This window comes from Salvelinus namaycush, chromosome 34 (genome assembly GCF_016432855.1).
Source record: "Salvelinus namaycush isolate Seneca chromosome 34, SaNama_1.0, whole genome shotgun sequence".
Lineage (NCBI taxonomy): Eukaryota > Metazoa > Chordata > Actinopteri > Salmoniformes > Salmonidae > Salvelinus > Salvelinus namaycush.
Genome location: NC_052340.1, coordinates 24,245,889 through 24,264,115, shown reverse-complemented (window position 1 = coordinate 24,264,115; position 18,227 = coordinate 24,245,889). Strand labels below are relative to the sequence as shown.

The window sequence follows — 18,227 nt, the reverse complement described above, 5'->3', positions numbered from 1 at the left end:
CAGTATATGGCAGGGCTCTAAACTGCTACCATTATGTTCCCATATGCTCCTAAATATTTTACTGTGCTACCTGGAATTGTATTTTGGGAGCACCAGTGCCCCTAAAAAATGTAAATGTATTTTGTAATTGGTGGCAATTCTTATCATTTATACCTATAATATTTTTCTATACTAAAATTCTAAACCTACATTTTTCAACTTTGGAGCAAATGTGCTCTTTGAAAACATGTCAGCGTAGACCCCTGTATGGTGTACCAGTGGTGTGTGAGGGCGTTGTTGATGCAGTTCAGGATGATGTAGAGCCACTGTGGTTCCACTGGAGAGAAGAGTGATACAGCTCTGGCATTGAGCTGGTCCTTCCCATGGAGTAGAGCGATGGTGGAGAAATCCACAGGCCCCAGCTCTCCCAGACAGCTCCCTGCAGCCTCTATAAAAACATAGGCACATGGTCAAGGAAAAGACTAAGACCCTTTTCACACAACGGTGCCAAGCCGGCTGAAACTACTTCCTATCACACTAACAATTATTGATGCTTTCTTGGGCTGAGAGAGGAAACATACGCAGTGCCAACAGTGAGGTTGTGGTAACCATACATACCTAAGATGTCTCTTCCTCCAGGGTGATTGGCTGCTAGCTTACAGAGCTGTAGTAGGTTAAGGACCAGCAGCACCAACACACTCTCTTCAGGGTCCGCTAGAATGAAGAGGTACAGAGATAGGATTCAAAAAGGGCAAACTAACACACACTCACCCCCACACACAGATACATGGGTCTGGTAACATATCTAGACTACGGTAGCCCTCCCCCACTCTGACCGAGGCACTCTCTCAGCAGCGGTCTGATCTGGCTCTTGTTGTTGTGGAGCTGTCTCCTCAGGTCCTTCAGCCCCTCCAGTCTGGTCAGAGGCAGGGAGTCACAGGAAGCCACAGACAGGAAGTGGGCTATCTCCTGTGGACGAGACACAGAGGCTAATGGGATGTGGCAATAGTGTGACAGAAGTGTGAATCAGCTGTAGAGGTCATACATGAGTGGTTAGAGGGTGTGTGCTGTGCCCTGTGTGTGAAGGGAGTGCCCTTACCTGTCTGAGAGTGAATTTCCCTGTGCTGTACTTCAGTGTGTGCTGCACGGCCCTCAGCTCTCTGAACTCAGGTCGGTCTGGGAAGGGCTCTAACTTCTGGATGGCACTCTTCAGCTTGTCCTGACTCTCTACGACCAGGAACTTCAACAGACTGAGCACCTGAGAGAGAGATCAACAGAGAGAAAGAAAAAAAGAGCGACAAGAGAGAGAAGGAAAAAGAGAACAATGAACAGTGTAATACCTACTTAGAGCAAATTATTATTTGTCATACAAAGAGTCTATTGGCCATGTAATACAACCATGTCTTACCTGCTGTGAGATAGCAAGTTGGTTTGTCACCTGGGCAGTGAGAGTACCAACAATGACCTGGAGGTGGCTCTCCACAGCATCGTCACAGAACTGCACGGCCGTGCGACACACAGAGGTCAGTAGGTCACAACACAGGGAGAAACTACGGCTGGACACCTCGTCCAACTGGGCCGGCCTGTCAGAAAACAAGAACAGGCAGAAAAACAGTTAACTACTAGAGAGAGCAAAAATGATGAGTCACTCCATTGGATCTGTGTGTGAGCAGCAGACTTTGTGTGTGTGTGTGTGTGTGTGTGTGTGCGTGCGTGCGTGCGTGCGTGCGTTTACCCCTAACCTGCTGTTGATGTGGTGGATGAGTGTGTAAATTATGTCTCGGAGGACGAAGGCCCAGGCTCCCCCCAGGCCGTCCTTGACCTCCTTGAGCAGCAGGCTGACAAACAGGTAGTAGATCAGCAGGATGCGGTGCCTCTCGTAGGCATTGATCGTCTCAGCTGCCTTCTGACACACCGCCAGTAAGATCCTCTGGATGGAGATCTAGAATCACAACACAGGAGGATCACAGAATCCGGATTCCTTTCCAGATTAAACGTTTTGAAAAATTGGGCTCACGAAACCACTCAACTTTGTAAAGCCCTATTCTGTTCCATTGTGTAATAACATTTTACAGCCATTGCAATACAATGATGAGAGCAGGAGAGCATTTTACCGGAGTCTTGGATAAAATGGCCACCAGGGACTTGAGATTGGCACTGTGACACGAGCTGAGATAGTCCAGTGTGGCTTTTATGACATAGGAGCTGAAATAGGGTGGGTTTGGGGCTGGGTCCAGTTCCCTACAGAGAACATATTAACATCACAGTCAATGAAAGGTTCTGAATGCAATTAAGGGTGGTTGTGGAGTGGTAAGGAGTGATGTGTAGTGAACATTACCCTATGAACCTTCTCAGGTCCCCTCTGCCCCCCTCCTCAGTAGCAGCCCCTTCATACAGGGTCATCAACAGCTCCACCACAATGTCTGACAGGTTACTGTGAATCAGGCTGTCGATTTGCTGTGGAAAGTCCAACAGTGATACAGTAAGTTAGGTCTGTGAGAGAGACAGACATTAAAGACTGCTTTTACAGCTTCTAATGCAGGTTCACTTGACTGCTGCTGCGGATTGTAGCTAGCTCAACCCGAATGGGTTGTATGGTGGGAAAATTAGAAACTCTGTTACGCACATACCCTGTATAAGCCTTAAACCTGTACATTCCCACTGTCTGTTTCTGTCATGTAAGAAGAAGCTAGTGTTCTTCCACTCTTGTGTAACTTAGTCACGCGGCCAAAGACAAAGGGCCGTCTGAGAGTGACCACAATTTTTGGTCCATCCTGTTCTTTTTGTATCTTTCAAGGGCACAGCTGTGTGGAGATATGAACAGAAGCTAGCTTGAGCAGCAGCAGCTAGATAGCGTACAAACAAGTGACAACGCCAGTTTTGTTACTATGTTCCCACCAGGCTCTTACACATTTGCTAAACTGCCACGTAGACAAAGGTTATAAAAGCTGAGACTGATTGGGATACCAGCTATACATTTAAAACCTTAAATGTGCATAGGAAGAAATACCATGTGGGTACAAAATCAAAAATATTTTGATGAGAAGAAATTACTCCTTTTTAATTATAAGAAAGGAAGACGTTCCTAACCAAATACTGTTTGTTTTTGTTTCCTGAGTGTGTATTGACGAGAGATTCATATTATGTACGGACGATGAACCCTATCAGGTCCAACTGGCTGCACTGTGTGATCGCATAAAGGAACATTACCCACCAATGACTGATTGGTCAGCCATCCAGTTGCACACAATATGTATACATATATTTTTGTTTATTCTACATTTCTTAAACTAAGCAAGTCAGTGAAGAACATATTCTTATTTACAATGACTGCCTAGGAACAGTGGGTTAACTGCCTTGTTCAGGGGCAGAACGACAGATTTTTTACTTGTCAGCTCGGGGATTCGATCTAGCCACCTTTCGGTTACTGGCCCAATGCTCTAACCACGCCTACCTGCCGCCCCAGAAAGCCAAAGAGTCACTGGAGGACTACATTGGAAAACCGTGACAGATTAGGTGGAAGCAGAAGCAGGAGGTCGACGCTGAACCCTGGCAGTGTGGACAGTGTCAACGTGATGATTGCCCTCTTTGTACAGACGAATGGTGTACTCCTGTGTAACTGTTCAAATGATTTGTAACTGTTTAAATGATTTGTAACTGTTTATATGATTTCCATAAGAATGTTTTGAACCATATGAAGGTAAAATAACTGGCTCAACAGAAGCCATTTACAAAGACAATGTAGTAGTGTAAGAAAGCCCTGTCCTTCAACTTTTTATATTTTGCTTGGTTGAAGTTTTGAAGAATCTACAGTCTTTCTCTTCCTTTCTGATAAAAATTTCCACGACAGTTAGCAAACCTGGCACCAGGGTTGGAGTCAATTCCATTTAAATTCAGCCACTTCAGGGGATGAAGTGAAAAGCCTGGTTTATACATGATAACATCCTACAGAGTTTTAAGCCCATCAGCTGCAGGCACAGAGACTCCAAGCGTGTCTTCCTCACCGGTTTGCCCAGGCAGTTGCTGTCCTTGAGTAGGTCATAGACCCTGTGGGCCTTCTCTCTCTGCTGGGCCACTTGGGCATCCTGGCCCGACACGGCAAAGTAGGGCAGGATGTTAACCATGATCTTAGGGAAGCAGTTGGCCAGCAGCTTCTTCCAGTCCTTACCCAGGTGGGTGCTGATGGACTTCACCTGCTTAAAGTCATCCAGGAAGACCAGGTGTGGGATAAGGACCTGATAGGAGGAGCTGGGATAAAACAAAGAAACAACAAATAAATCTTTAGATGCATCATTCCTTCTTTCCTTCCTTCCTTAAGGTGATCTGACATGATTGAATAGGTGAAAGCAATATGGTAGAAACTCTACTTTCACCTCAATTCTGTCAGATCAGTAAATTCACAAAGTCATTTTATGGACATAAAACGTATGGGATGCGCCGAATTTGAGTAGTAACCGAGTTAAATAAAGGTTAAATAAAAAATGAAATAAATATAAACAGGTGCAGACCTTACCGTGAAATGCTTACTTACAAGCCCTTAACCAACAATGCAGTTAAAAAAATAGAGTGAAGAAAATGTTTACTAAATAAACTAAAGTAAAACATGAAATGTAGAACGTAAACTAAGCTTGTGGCACCTACCTGTAGAAGTCCTTGAGAGTGGCGTGGTTGAGCAGAGTGTATGGGAAGGACTCCAGAGTGTAGCCATGCTGGCCCAGCCACTCTGCCACCAGGTAATCCAGGTGAGAGCTGACAAATGCCTCCACACTCCTGTAGCCCAGAGCTCTGGACACACTGCCCAGGACCTACAGGGGGTGAGAGACAAACCAGGTTAACATTCAGTCTGTCAATATCATAGCATATTGATACAGTAGTCAGAGAGATACTGTATGTAGTGACGGTGGAAAGCAGTTGTGTAAAGTACTTAAGTAAAAATATTTGAAAGTACTACTTAAGTCGTTTTTTGGGGTATCTGTACTTGACTATTTATATTTTTGACAACTTTTACTTTATTACATTCCTAAAGAAAATGATGTACTTTTTACTCCATACATTTTCACTGACACCCAAAAGTACTCGTTACATTTTGAATGCTTAGCAGGACAGGAAAATTGTCTAATTCACACACTTATCAAGAGAACATCCCTGGTCATCCCTACTGCCTATGATCTGGCGGACTCACCAAACACATGCTTAGTTTGTAAATGATGTCAGTGTTGGAGCATGCCCCTGGCTATCCGTAAATAAATAAAAAACATGAAAATGATGCTGTCTGAATTGCTTAATATAAGGAATTTGAAATGTTTTCGACTTTTACTTTTGATACTTAAGTATATTTTAGCAATTACATTTACTCAAGTAATATTTTACTTGGTGACTTTCACTTGAATCCTTTTCTATTAAGGCATCTTTACTTTTACTCAAGTATGACAATTGGGTACTTTTTCCACCACTGGTGGAAAGGGCGAGTTACCTACATACACTATAAAGTGCTTTCAGTTTAAGAAACATGAATACAAAACATAATAATTGATGAGACCGTAAATATGTGTAGCCAAATGAATTTCCCTTACCTTTTTGATGAGCGGCTCCTCTATGTTGTTCTCCTTGTAGGACTGGAAGAGGGCGAAGAGGGACTGTTTCTCACAGACGGGGCTGCAGCACAGCACCACCGACACACTCTTCAGCAGCGTGGCCTTGCGGTTAAAGGTCTCGTCACTCAGGTCTTCAGGAGAGCTGTTCTTCTGTGACACACCAGGGAGAGCAGAGGGATAGTGAGACGGACTGGCCATAAAAACGTCTGTCAGAGTAATATGTGAAAGACAGGCTTACCTGGACCCTCATCCCTTCTTGGGCTTTCAGGTAGATGTTCTCAAAGGCTGTCTGCTGGCATTTCAGAGGAAGCATCTTTCTCTTCTCCAAGCTGTCTGGTGTCATCTCCAAGAACAGCCTATGGATGGAAGAGAGCATGCATGGTAGATATGTCAAACATGTAAATATTTACTTTTTAACTTGAGAGACATTAGCCTCTGTGATGGAATTAAGGCTGGTGAGAGAGTGTTCTGTCGGTAAAACCAACCTTTCCACTGTCATGGCTGCAAGCATTCGTACGTGATGGTGAGAGTCGGACAGGTGGGACGGGAGGATGACGGACACTGGAAGCTCCTCCTCCCTCAGGGTAAGGACCGCCCACTTACAGCAAGGGTCAGCCTGACATAGGGGGAGAGACAGGGAAGTAAATGTTTGGTGTTATTACCCTCTATCTACCTAAAGACAGGGTGGTTATCATGGGCAGTTACTATGCTGTGATTTTAAAACATTGTGAGCTCACCTCCAGTAGAGCCAGTAGACAGTGAATTAATGCCACCTTTACAATTGCTGTGCATTTCCCCGTTCTGCCCAAAATGCTAGAAGAGACCATTAAAAAGTTGGAAGTTCAATTCTAGAACAAAGAAAAATAATTATTGTGAAGTCAAAATACAAAAATCGAGACTTTGGTGCTGACCAGAATCCAGAGACCACTTGGAGCAGAGCTCCCTGGACGTGTCTCATGTCATTATGCTGGTCCTGAGTACGGCCCAGACTACGGATAGACGGTAGCAGACCCAGCAGCACTGCAGCACAGATCTCCTGGTCCTGGCGGTACAATGAGCAAAGATCCCTGCAAGCACAAAAAAAACTCCTAATGTCTCCAGCACCTACTGTATAGCATAGTATACTTGACATATGAATCTAGAAACAGAGGCCTTCCTTACGCCAGAGGGCTGAGGAGTGAGTCAAACTCTTCAGCTGCCAGCGATGTGTCCTCAGCAGGTAGTTTCTTCAGAAGGACCAGGTACTGAGGGGGGACAGGAAAATAATGAACTATTAGTATTCCATGTTAGAGATAAAAGATCATCATCCGTCATCATTTCCAACATGATTGGTAGGGAACAACAATTAGCTGTGCAACATTGACCACACTACACAGTCCTGGTCACTCACCATGTTGAGGTGTAGTGGCTTGGTGCAGTCTATCTGCTCCAGCAGCAGTAGTAACTTGCGGCGGACCTCCACTGGTTTGAAAGAGAGCCCGTGGATAAACTCAGCCGATACACACAGGGACAGGAACTCCAGACTGGCCAAGATGGCTAAATCCTGCTGGGCCAAATGCTCCTCAGCCAGTAGGCTTTTAGCATCTAGGAGAAGATAGAGTATTTAAATGACCATCTGGTCATTGGTTGATTCATAGAAATGCTTGGAGGACAATGCCTGGTCTGATTATCATCCCCCAAGCCCCTACCTCTGGAAATATCTCATTGATCTGAGAGAATCAGATGGGGTGTACACAATATGTCAATAGCTCCACCTCAACCTATATTATCCTGGCATAGCGGCTGACGCTGAGGGGTTAATTTTACATGTGGGATATCATCCACTTGCCAGGACCACACTGGGTGTCATTGGGGTCCACATTCTGTCTGTGAGTCCCCTTAGATGTGCTGGTCTGTGGTTCGTCTCCATCATCAAACAGGTCAATGTCCTCCTGCTGGTCAGCCTGTGTCCTCGTCATGTCCCAGTCCTCATCTGTGGTCTCCTCCTCAATCCCCACACTGCCTCTCTTACAGGAGCTGTTCAGCTGTGAGTTAGAGACACAGACACAGGGTGAGCTTACAGAATTCAGATCATTATAGAGTGGTTATACAGGTCCAAATTATGGTTATTAAAAATGGTCAAAACGATGGTTGATGGGACAGAAAGCAAACTCTCCATGACTCACCAACAGTTTGCATATTTCTGCCAGTTCAGTCAAAAGTCTCGCAGGGAAAATCTTCATGAACAAGTTGCAAGAGACAGAGCTCATACTGTCCTGTGGGAGAGGATATGTGGAAGTAAATGAAAGTACAAATATAGAGCCAGATTTTAAACACAGATGTTGATGGTGATGATAACGACGAGGAAGAATGCTCGTTTTACCTTAACCCCTCTGTTGACACACTGTGTGCACAGCCGCATGACAGACCTGAGTGTGGTCATTGTCCCATCCTCTGCCATCTTCACCTTCACATTAGATATGTACTCACTAAAATCCTGAACCAGTGCCTTCGAAAAGCCAACAGAATATACAATGAAATACATATATGTGGCTTTCAGCAGGCATTAAAGAAATGTTATCAACCCGTTCAGACTACCTTGGCCTTTAGGAAGAGTTGGGAATGGCAGGCTTCTTCCTCAGTCAGGAGACCAGTAGAGACATATCCTGCTAAAACGCCAGTAAGGAGACTTGAACAACGAACCAGGCATTCTGGTGGTGTGGTCTGAGACTGAGGAGAAAAGACACGCAGTACTTACTTTGAACATACACCAACTCACACAACCATGGTTCTAACATAGGCATTCACTCACATCTGGGGAGTAGCAGTTGAGTAGGTGGTCAGCCACAGACAAGAGGCCCTGCTCCAGCTTGTGTTTTAGGCTGGGGACAACAGTGAGCTGGGTGCCGGCTGAGGACACCATCTCTTTCACCATGGGGTTAGAGGGCATCTCGTCAAAGCTGAACTGCAGGTACATGCTCTCAATCTCACTCAGGGCACCTTTAACTTCCACTTGTGTTTGATCTTGCATCACAGCACTTTAGGCAGAGGGAAAGATTGAAGGTGGCATGAAATCTATGGAGTTATGTTGACACTGATGACAATATGGTTGAATTTATCGGTTTTAGATAAATATTTCCCTCACCTCTCAAGTCCCTTTGCTCCAAGGAGAAACATAATGCCAGCTCGGGTGTCTTTGAGGGTCAAAGGCACAAGGATTCTGGGGATTAGGTTATGAGGAAAATCCCTGTGAAAAGAGGAATAAGACAAACTCTTATTAGGAATGTGTTAAAACAATTAGACATAAAACATTGTACCAAGACAAAATAATCCCACTAGTAAATAACAGCTGGTGCACGATATCTAAGGAAGTCTCAAAGTTTTGCTTGCTTGAGGTAGAGTATCTCAAGATAAGCTGTAGACCACACTACCTACCAAGAGAGTTTTCATCTGTATTCTTTGTAGCTGTTTACATACCACCACAGTCAGAGGCTGGCGCTAAGACAGCATTGAATGAGCTGTATTCCGCCATAAGCAAACAAGAAAACGCTCACCCAGAGGCGACGCTCCTAGTAGCCGGGGACTTTAATTTAGGGAAACTTAAATCCATTTTACCAAATTTCTATCAGCATGTATATAAATGTGCAACCAGAGGAAAAAGAAGTCTGGACCGCCTATACTCCACACACAGAGACGCATACAAAGCTCTCCCTCGGCCTCTATTTGGCAAATCTGACCATAATTCTATCCTCCTGAATCCTGCTTACAAGCAAAAAATAAAAAAGGAAGCACCAGTGACTAGATCAATAAAAAAGTAGTCAGATGAAGCAGATGCTAAGCTACAGGACTGTTTTGCTAGCACAGACTGGAATATAATCCGGGATTCATCCGATGGCATTGAGGAGTACACCACATCAGTCATTGGCTTCATCAATAGGTGCATCGATGACGTCGTCCCCACAGTGACCGTGCGTACATACCCCAACCAGAAGCAATGGATTACAGGCAGCATCCGCACTGAGCTAAAGCTGCCGCTTTCAAGGAGCGGGACACTAACCCGGAAGCTTATAAGAAATCCCACTATGCCCTCCGACGAACCATTAAACAGGCAAAGATCCAATACAGAACTAAGATCGAATCGTACTGCACCGGCTCTGACACTCGTCGGATGTGGCAAGGCTTGCAAACCATTACAGACTACAAAGGGAAGCACAGCCGAGAGCTGCCCAGTGACACAAGCCTACTAGACGAGCTAAACTACTTCTATGCTCGCGTTGAGGAAAATAACACTGAAACATGCATGAGAGCACCAGCTGTTCCGGAAGACTGTGTGATCACGCTCTCCGCAGCCGATGTGAACAAGACCTTTAAACAGGTCAACATTCACAAGGCCGCAGGGCCAGTCGGATTAACAGGACGTGTACGGCGAGCATGCGCTAACCAACTAGTGTCTTCACTGACATTTTCAACCTCTCCCTGTCTGAGTCTGTAATACCAACATGTTTAAAGCAGACCACCATAGTGCCTGTGCCCAAGAACACTAAGGTAACCTGTCTCAATGACTACCGACTCGTAGCACTCATGTCTGTAGCCATGAAGTGCTTTGAAAGTCTGGTCATGGCTCACATCAACAGCATCATCCCAGAAACCCTAGACCCACTTCAATTTGCATACCACCCCAACAGATCCACAGATGATGCAATCTCTATTGCACTCCACACTGCCCTTTCACACCTGGACAAAAGGAACACCTATGTGAGAATGCTATTAATTGACTACAGCTCAGCGTTCAACACCATAGTGCCCTCAAAGCTCATCAATAAGCTAAGGACCCTGGGACTAAACACCTCCCTCTGCAACTGGATCCTGGACTTCCTGACGGGCCACCCCCAGGTGGTAAGTGTAGGCAACAACATGTCTGCCACGCTGATCCTCAACACTGGGGCTCCTCAGGGGTGTGTGCTCAGTCCCCTCCTGTACTCCCTGTTCACTCATGACTGCGTGGCCAGGCAGGATTCCAACACCAGAATTAAACTTGCCGATGACACAACAGTGGTAGGCCTGATCACCGACAATGACGAGACAGCCTATAGGGAGGAGGTCAGAGACCTGGCCGTGTGGTGCCAGGACAACAACCTCTCCTTCAACGTGATCAAGGCAAAGGAGATGATTGTGGACTACAGGAAAAAGAGGACCAAGCACACCCCCATTCTCATCGACGGGGCTGTAGTGTAGCAGGTTGAGAGCTTCAAATTCCTTGGTGTCCACATCACCAACAAACTAACATGGTCCAAGCACACCAAGACAGTCGTGAAGAGAGCACAACAAAACCTATTCCCCGTCAGGAGACTGAAAAGATTTGGCATGGTTCCTCAGATCCTCAAAAGGTTCTACAGCTGCAGCATCGAGAGCATCCTGACTGGTTGCATCACTGCCTGGTATGCAACTGCTCAGCCTCCGACCGCAAGGCACTACAGAGGGTAGTGCGAACGGCCCAGTACCTCACTGGGGCTAAGCTTCCTGCCATCCAGGACCTCTATACCAGGCGGTGTCAGAGGAAGGCCCTAAAAATTGTCAAAGACTCCAGCCACCCTAGTCATAGACTGTTCTCTCTCCTACCGCATGGCAAGCGGTACCGGAGCGCCAAGTCTAGGTCCAAGACGCTTCTAAACAGCTTCTACTCCCATACCATAAGACTCCTGAACATTTAGTCAAATGGCTACCCAGACTATTTGCATTGCTGCCCCCCCCCCTCCCCTCTTTACACCACTGCTACTCTCTGTTGTCATCTATGCATAGTCACTTTAATAACCCTACCTACATGTACATAGTACCTCAACTAACCGGTGCCCCCGCACATTGACTCTGTATGGGTACCCCCCTGTATAAAGTCTTGCTATTGTTATTTTACTGCTGCTCTTTAATTACTTGTTACTTTTATCTCTTATTCTTACCCGTATTTTTTTGAAACTGCATTGTTGGTAAGAGGCTCGTAAGTAAGTATTTCACTGTAAGGTCTACAGCGGTTGTATTTGGCGCATGTGACTAATAAGATTTGATTTGATTTAGACAACACTAGCAGAGAGGTTAAGCGTGAATACAAATGTGATATGAGCCCAGTGATAAACTGCCCACCTGCAGATGATGGGGTGTGGTCTTGAGCTCTCCTCTGCCTCTTCACTCTGTTCGTTCATCAGCAGCCAGCTCATGATGTTCTCCTTGAGGCTGGGTGGCCCGACCCCCTCCACAGCCCCTGCATGGTCCCACCCAGTGCCCAGGCTCTTAAGAACAGGACACTTGAGAAGGGCCTGGGCCAAACACAGAGCAGCAGCACTGCAGACATAGAGACAGAGGATGAAATCGTCCTTCAGAGATAAAAACATAAAGCACTATAGTTTGCAAAGAGTAAATTAGTCAATCAAATGTTGAGGAAGTGACTTTATATGACAAAGTCATTCATCAAAGCCAAGGACTCACTCAGAGGGCTTGCAGGCCGAGCCAGAGAAGAGCTTCCAGAGCTCTCTGTCAATGGGAATGAAGGCTCCCTGGAGGATGGTGGACAGCAGGGCCAGACTGAGGGCCTCAGTCTGGGGGGAGCTGACCCCCCGTAGAGCCAGGGCCCAGACACGGCCCCACAGCCTGCCCAGTTCAACCCTGTAGGATTGGGCCCTCTCTGGGTGTGTGGCCTGGCAGCGAGCCACCTCCCTCAGGCAGCGCAGCACGTAGGGCCCCCTGTCACCCCGCCGCTGCTCCCCCAGCAGCTGGCACAGGACGGACAGCAGAGGAACCAGCTCCTGGCCAGGCACCATGGAGGGGTACTTAGAGGTCAACACTGATGTGATCTGTAACCTAGATAGGAACATTGTATTGTTGAGTTGGGGAACACAGAGGATATGGAGATGTGAAGAGTTTGATTGTACTAAATATAAGGATATTTGGCAAGTTAATGAGCACTGAACCTTGGTGTGATATTGTCTTTTCTCACCATGGTATGATGTCAAAGTCACTATGGTGTGGCTGCAGGTGGTCTCGGAGAACCTCCCAGCCCAGCTCGATGCGTCTACGCTTGCTGGGCGTGCCGTGTGGACTGCCTCTCTGGGTGGCTCTGAGGTGGGCCTGAGTCACCTCCAGAATCTGGAGGTTACAATCCTCGCTAAAGAGCTGAGAAACAGTCAAACACCCAAAACATGAAGATGAGACCAACAATACTAAAATCATCTATTTTCATTCTTAAAAACTGGAGAACTATGTCAGATGATATCAGCACAGCTCAGGTTTTAGTCTTGAACTAAATGAAGTCAAGATGGAAAAACGAAGGGTCTTAGCTTTATCACCTGATGGCAGATTTCTGCAGTTAGCTCCATAAGGTTCTCCTTCACAGCGATGTGGCGCGACCCTGTGGCATATTTCCCCCGGCTCCCAATCTGGCTGATCTCACTCACCAGGGCATCATACAGGTTATAGAGTAGACTCTGCCATTTGACCCAGTCCTCAGCGTAGGCTCCTGGAATAGTGAGGTGTGGAATGGTCAAGAAAAGTTGTCAGATGGACTGAATCAATCATGATCTATAATATAATTCTACTTCAAGGGTTTCCGTGATGAACACTTCACACTTGTCTGTTGTTCTACACCATTTTTCATCGTTCAACATCGAAACAGATTCATAAAGACAATGGTGTTTTTTCAAATTTTCAGTCTGTCCACAAAATTCCAGCCATACCTGTGTCTTGTGTCGTTGATCCTTTAGGATGATGTACACAGAGCTGTAGGTTGAAGAACTCTACTATCTCCTCTTTGAGAGTGGTGCTGGGCCTCATCTGTGTCCACACATAGAGCACAGAGGGCAGGAGCTCCTCACCCAGCCGACACACCCTGATACGGCAGTTCATGGCAGCAGACCTCAGGAAGACGTTCAGAGCAGAGACCAAGTGCTCCACCACTGCCAAGTGTCTCTCCTGCCTGGAGAGAGAACATATCACATGCAGTGTAATGGATTAAGTCTCTTGATGGTAGGTCTCACTGTAGACCAGAGGATGGAATCAATGGAACAGTATCAAACATATGGAAACCACATGTTTGATGCCGTTCCATTTATTCAATTCCAGCCAATACAATGAGCCCGTCCTCCTATAGCTCCTACCACCAGCCCCCACTGCTGTAGACTCAATTTCTAAGAGTTCAGTTTAGTAGGTTTACACATTAGACAACTTACACCTACAGTCTCTGAGGCGCATAACTACTGGAAAATGACGGTGGCAAGTAGCAACTCCCTTGCATGATACAGGTCACCTCTCGCAGTTATTGTCATCGTACCTGGCATTGAGCAGTGCTCTGGAGAAGAAGCTGAAGAGTGTATGGCTGAAGCCCTCAGTCTGCAGACAGCAGCCCTGGACTGCAGTGTGGATGATCCTGCTCACAAGCACACGATTTATGGCCTTGGAGGAACCAGTGAAAAGGCCACAATACAGATCCAGCAAATCTAGATGATTAGAGAATTCATTGTTTAGAAACTAACAAGAATGAAATTAAAATCTGGACAATACATTGCATTGCAGACCCATTACTAGCTGCAATTACTCCAAAACATCACCAATTACTTCCCCCTAACATTCATAGATTACATTCAACAGGGGTGGCAGGTAGCCTAGTGGTTAGAGTGTTGGGCCAGTAACCGAAAGGTTGGCTTAATCACCTGACGGCAGATTTCTGCTGTTAGCTCAAGGTAAAAATATGTCATTTTGCCCCTGAACAAGGCAGGTAACCCACTGTTCGACGGTAGGGCGTCATTGTAAATAAGAATTTGTTCTTAACTGACTTGCCTAGTTAATTAAAAAAAAAATTGAAGTCTCTGCTGTATTGAGAGAGGAACAATAAAAACCACTGACTGTGCCACTGCTGCTGGGTGATCTCACACCAGTACTTGCGGACAGACAGGATGTTCTTGAGCAGGATGCTGCTGTAGTCCTCCCCATAGGCCGAGCAGCTGAATGAGCTCCGCAGAATCTCCATCACATGATTCAGGAGCTCACCACAATTCAGCCGAGGCCCTCCTGTAGGGAGAGAAGTGGAGGGTTAAAGTACCCAGAGGGACTACAATAAAGTCAGTACATCCAAAATGGTACTACTTTTCATCAGAGCCCTACAGGCCCTGGTCAAAAGTAGTGCACTATATAAGGAATAGGGAGCCATTTCAGACACATATTGGTGATTCCCCTTGCCACTTTATTGTTAAGCCAACTGGTTTAAGTTTTGTCTTGCCTTCACCTACTCAACATGGCATCTTATTGGCTGGTTTGCGTGACTTGCTTGAGGGGGGATGTTTAAGTTAGAATCGTCCCAGTGAACAAGCACCAAACCAGCAGTAGGTTGTTGGTTGCAAAGCCCACGTCAAAAGTGATTTATCACTCCCAAGTGATGATTTGAATGTACAATTTATTTGTACATATTATTAGAACATCACATAAGATTAAGCGTTTTTTGTGCATTTTGTTGTAGAGAATTCCAGCTAATGCTAGCTAGCAACTTACTGTGTCTGGTGTGGGGGTTTCGTATATGTTGTACAGTGCAGAGTCGGATGGTGAACCGTGCATTGCATAACGTGCAATTTTGTGCTACTTATCAGGTACATTGTTGAAAATATTACATTGTGTATTGTAATCGTTGTATTATTTTGGTAACTACGTTCCCCAGTGAATAAGCACCAAACCTGCGTGCGTGCAGAGTTGGATGGTGAGCCGTGCATTGTATGACGTGCAATTTTGTGCTATTTCTATCAGAATAAATCTCCATGACTTGTGCTACAAATTGGAGGCCGTGTCGATGATTGTACACAACGCAAGAAGAGTAGCGTTGCAGTGGTGCCGTGACCGTTCTTCTGGATCGGATCATCCTTCGCTGGATTTCCATATCAGAAATCCGCGGTGGTTGACATTGGAGAATCACATAAGACTTTACTAGTGCAGTTTATGGCGATATCGCGTTTCGCCACAAGAGGGTGCTAGTGCGCCATTTTTTGATGACTTAAGTTGGTGATTTCTCTTATTGAGACTTTCTATATTGATTGGAACTTTCTTTTCACGGATAAACGATAACTTCTGTGTTACTTGTTTATTTGCAATTCTAGTGTATAACTAGGCTGGGTTTTTACCATTGTAAATGTTACATTTTGAGGTGAGTTTTTATTTATTTTATTTTTAAATGTTTTGCATTTTTGTTTTAGTGTGTTGATATCCCATTAATAAGATGAAAGGTGAGGTGTTGGGAGAGGTAGGGGTTTCCTGACATTTAATCTGTCACCATCTGTTGGTAGGGGTTCAGCCAGAATTCTGGTTGCTTCTACACACATGCCTAAACTGGAGGGTTTTGGGGGGGTTGATGATAGTTTCAACAGGGAAACGCCCAAGGATGTGAATGAAAAAGGTTTGCCAAAAACAGGGAGCTATGACATCTCCATGGATTTCAGAGCAGACATTGTTTAGCAGATTGGTCATTCCATTGGGGAAAACATTTCCTCCTGTTTGGAGTCAAAGGCAATTGTTGGACATGTTGGGGACAATGTTATGGGGAATGCATGCAGATCTAGGGTTATGGATGTGTTGGGCCTGAAACCTGGTATTGAAGTCTATCAAGGAGCCGGTGTACTTTAGGGGGGGATGGCTCTGAACAGTGCACAGTGCATGAGTGGGAGGATATGGTCATGGTTTACATGCGTAAAAGGGGCGTATCTGTGGTGGACCAAGCAGATGAGGTTATGCGTAGGCTTATGAGAAGGGCCCGCAATGTTGTTAAAGTGGGCATACGCAGCAATCCCTCTGTTGATTTATATAAAAGGCCCAAGTCCCATCTTTGACATACTGAAACAACATTTTAGTGACACTTATTTTTCAAGCATGCCCCTCGCTGACTTTTATGCCACATTACCTCTGACTGAACAACCATTTGACTATTGGCTCAGACTAAACAGGGCTATGGAGGTTGCTGAAGATTGTCTAAAAAGACAAAAGAAAAGTGTTGAAGACCCATCTCGTGAGCTCACAGTCATGTTCCTCAGACACTGCCCTAACGCTGAACTGTCGCTTATCTTTAAGTGCAAGCCATTACAGTAGTCGACCGCTGAAGATGTTCATGAGAGGTTGGATGAATACAGGAGGGAGCGGAGGTACTCTCACTTATCTAAGGTGAGTCCAGCATTCGCAACAATGAAGCAGGAAGTTGGTGGTGTCAGGCCGCTCACCATGCCTGTTGTGGGGCTCCACATGGAATCACCTAATGCGTTGCCTTCCCCAGACCAGGCTCCCCAGACCGGTGCCCAGGGCTCTGAGCCGATGGAATGTATCCTTGCAATGCTGGAGCGTGTGCTGGAGCAAAATTTTTTGTTGCAGATGCTTTGAGCAGATAGCCCTTCATACGACTCAGTGCACTCCATAGAATGACAAGGATTCGGTACGAGACCTTACTAGCTGAAGCTAATGCTGTGCGCACAGACAGAGTGCAAGGTGTGTTTCGCTGGTCCAACCACCCCTTTGACAAAGCCTCTGACACCAACGAGGTGGTTATTAGCTGCCAGGCTACTGTTGACCCCCCCATCTGGTGCTTTATCAAGACAAGAAGTTGTTGCGGCTCTTCATTCACACAGGTGCTGGGATGGTGATGTGGGCTCACATGCACTGCTGTTGCCACAGCTTCCGCAGGCTGTAATGCCATCAGAGCAGACAAATGTCAATGTCCTGCCACACAATCTACTGATGAGTAAGCAGCGTGATGAGCAGAGTGATCTTCTTTATGGAGAGGGGGAGAAGACCATCCTGGAGAGACCGTGCCCATGAGTGTTGAGGTTTTGTGTCTTCTCAGAAGTTGGGACAAGTTGACCATGAAGATGGGTGTACTGTATCGTGTTTCGAAGAATGTGGTTACAAAGAGAAATGTATCTGTATGTGGTTCCAGCCTCCATGAACGCGATGGTGTTGAAGGGTGTCCATGATGAAGCTGGCCACCAGTGACAACAGAGAACAGTCTACCTGACAAGACAAGAGGTTCTTCTGGCATGGCCTGGAGAGGGAGGTAAAGGAATATGTTGTGCTGCAAGAGATGCATCATGAGCAAAACTCCTGACCCGGAAGCCAGAGCTCCTCTGGAGAGCATAATAACAACTGAGCCTCTCAAACTAGTGTGCATCGACTTTTTGTCTGCTAAAAATTCTTCAAACAAGTCCTTGGATGTGTTGTTACTGGCCACTTTACAAAGTTGGCTCATTCCTTATTGTGTCCGAACCAGTCTGCTAAGTCTGTTGCTCATCAGTTGTGGAACAAGTATTTCTGTGTCTATGGGATGCCTCGCCGTATACACTCGGATCAAGGAGCCAACTTTGAGAGCGCTTTAATAGCAGAACTCTTGAGGGTTGCAGGTGTTCAGAAGTCTCACACCACGCCGTACCATTCGATGGGGAACGGGTCATGCGAAAGGATGAATAGGATGTTGGGAAACATGATCCGGGCCCTGCCAACGAGAGCAAAGCACAGATGGCCTCAGGCGCTGAAGTCTCTTACGTTTGCGTACAATTGTACAATCCACGAGACCACAGGCTTTGTCCCTTTACTGTTAATGTTTGGGAGGACACCAAGACTGCCTGTTGATAGTCTTTGGCTCTGTCAGAGAACCCAGAAGTTGTCGACTAT

The 18,227-nt window shown here is 45.9% G+C and overlaps 1 protein-coding gene across 1 annotated transcript in view; it reads right to left on the bottom strand.

Moving 5' to 3' along the window:
* The window catches only part of atm (ATM serine/threonine kinase), a 33,855-nt gene that overhangs the window by 12,000 nt on the left and 3,628 nt on the right, over positions 1 to 18,227 (bottom strand). Inside the window, exons 5-34 of the mRNA XM_038973752.1 lie at positions 14,439 to 14,603; positions 13,867 to 14,032; positions 13,274 to 13,512; positions 12,887 to 13,056; positions 12,538 to 12,713; positions 12,030 to 12,401; positions 11,688 to 11,885; positions 8,698 to 8,799; positions 8,365 to 8,590; positions 8,151 to 8,282; positions 7,936 to 8,061; positions 7,739 to 7,828; positions 7,402 to 7,597; positions 6,964 to 7,157; positions 6,735 to 6,817; positions 6,485 to 6,640; positions 6,311 to 6,386; positions 6,059 to 6,189; positions 5,812 to 5,929; positions 5,553 to 5,723; positions 4,621 to 4,784; positions 3,984 to 4,227; positions 2,318 to 2,436; positions 2,094 to 2,220; positions 1,722 to 1,921; positions 1,388 to 1,562; positions 1,079 to 1,237; positions 816 to 948; positions 598 to 693; positions 256 to 427 (exon numbers count right to left, since the gene is read on the bottom strand). Coding sequence (XP_038829680.1) covers positions 256 to 427; positions 598 to 693; positions 816 to 948; positions 1,079 to 1,237; positions 1,388 to 1,562; positions 1,722 to 1,921; positions 2,094 to 2,220; positions 2,318 to 2,436; positions 3,984 to 4,227; positions 4,621 to 4,784; positions 5,553 to 5,723; positions 5,812 to 5,929; positions 6,059 to 6,189; positions 6,311 to 6,386; positions 6,485 to 6,640; positions 6,735 to 6,817; positions 6,964 to 7,157; positions 7,402 to 7,597; positions 7,739 to 7,828; positions 7,936 to 8,061; positions 8,151 to 8,282; positions 8,365 to 8,590; positions 8,698 to 8,799; positions 11,688 to 11,885; positions 12,030 to 12,401; positions 12,538 to 12,713; positions 12,887 to 13,056; positions 13,274 to 13,512; positions 13,867 to 14,032; positions 14,439 to 14,603 — 4,876 coding nt within the window. The remainder of the gene's footprint in view (positions 1 to 255; positions 428 to 597; positions 694 to 815; positions 949 to 1,078; positions 1,238 to 1,387; positions 1,563 to 1,721; positions 1,922 to 2,093; positions 2,221 to 2,317; positions 2,437 to 3,983; positions 4,228 to 4,620; positions 4,785 to 5,552; positions 5,724 to 5,811; positions 5,930 to 6,058; positions 6,190 to 6,310; positions 6,387 to 6,484; positions 6,641 to 6,734; positions 6,818 to 6,963; positions 7,158 to 7,401; positions 7,598 to 7,738; positions 7,829 to 7,935; positions 8,062 to 8,150; positions 8,283 to 8,364; positions 8,591 to 8,697; positions 8,800 to 11,687; positions 11,886 to 12,029; positions 12,402 to 12,537; positions 12,714 to 12,886; positions 13,057 to 13,273; positions 13,513 to 13,866; positions 14,033 to 14,438; positions 14,604 to 18,227) is intronic.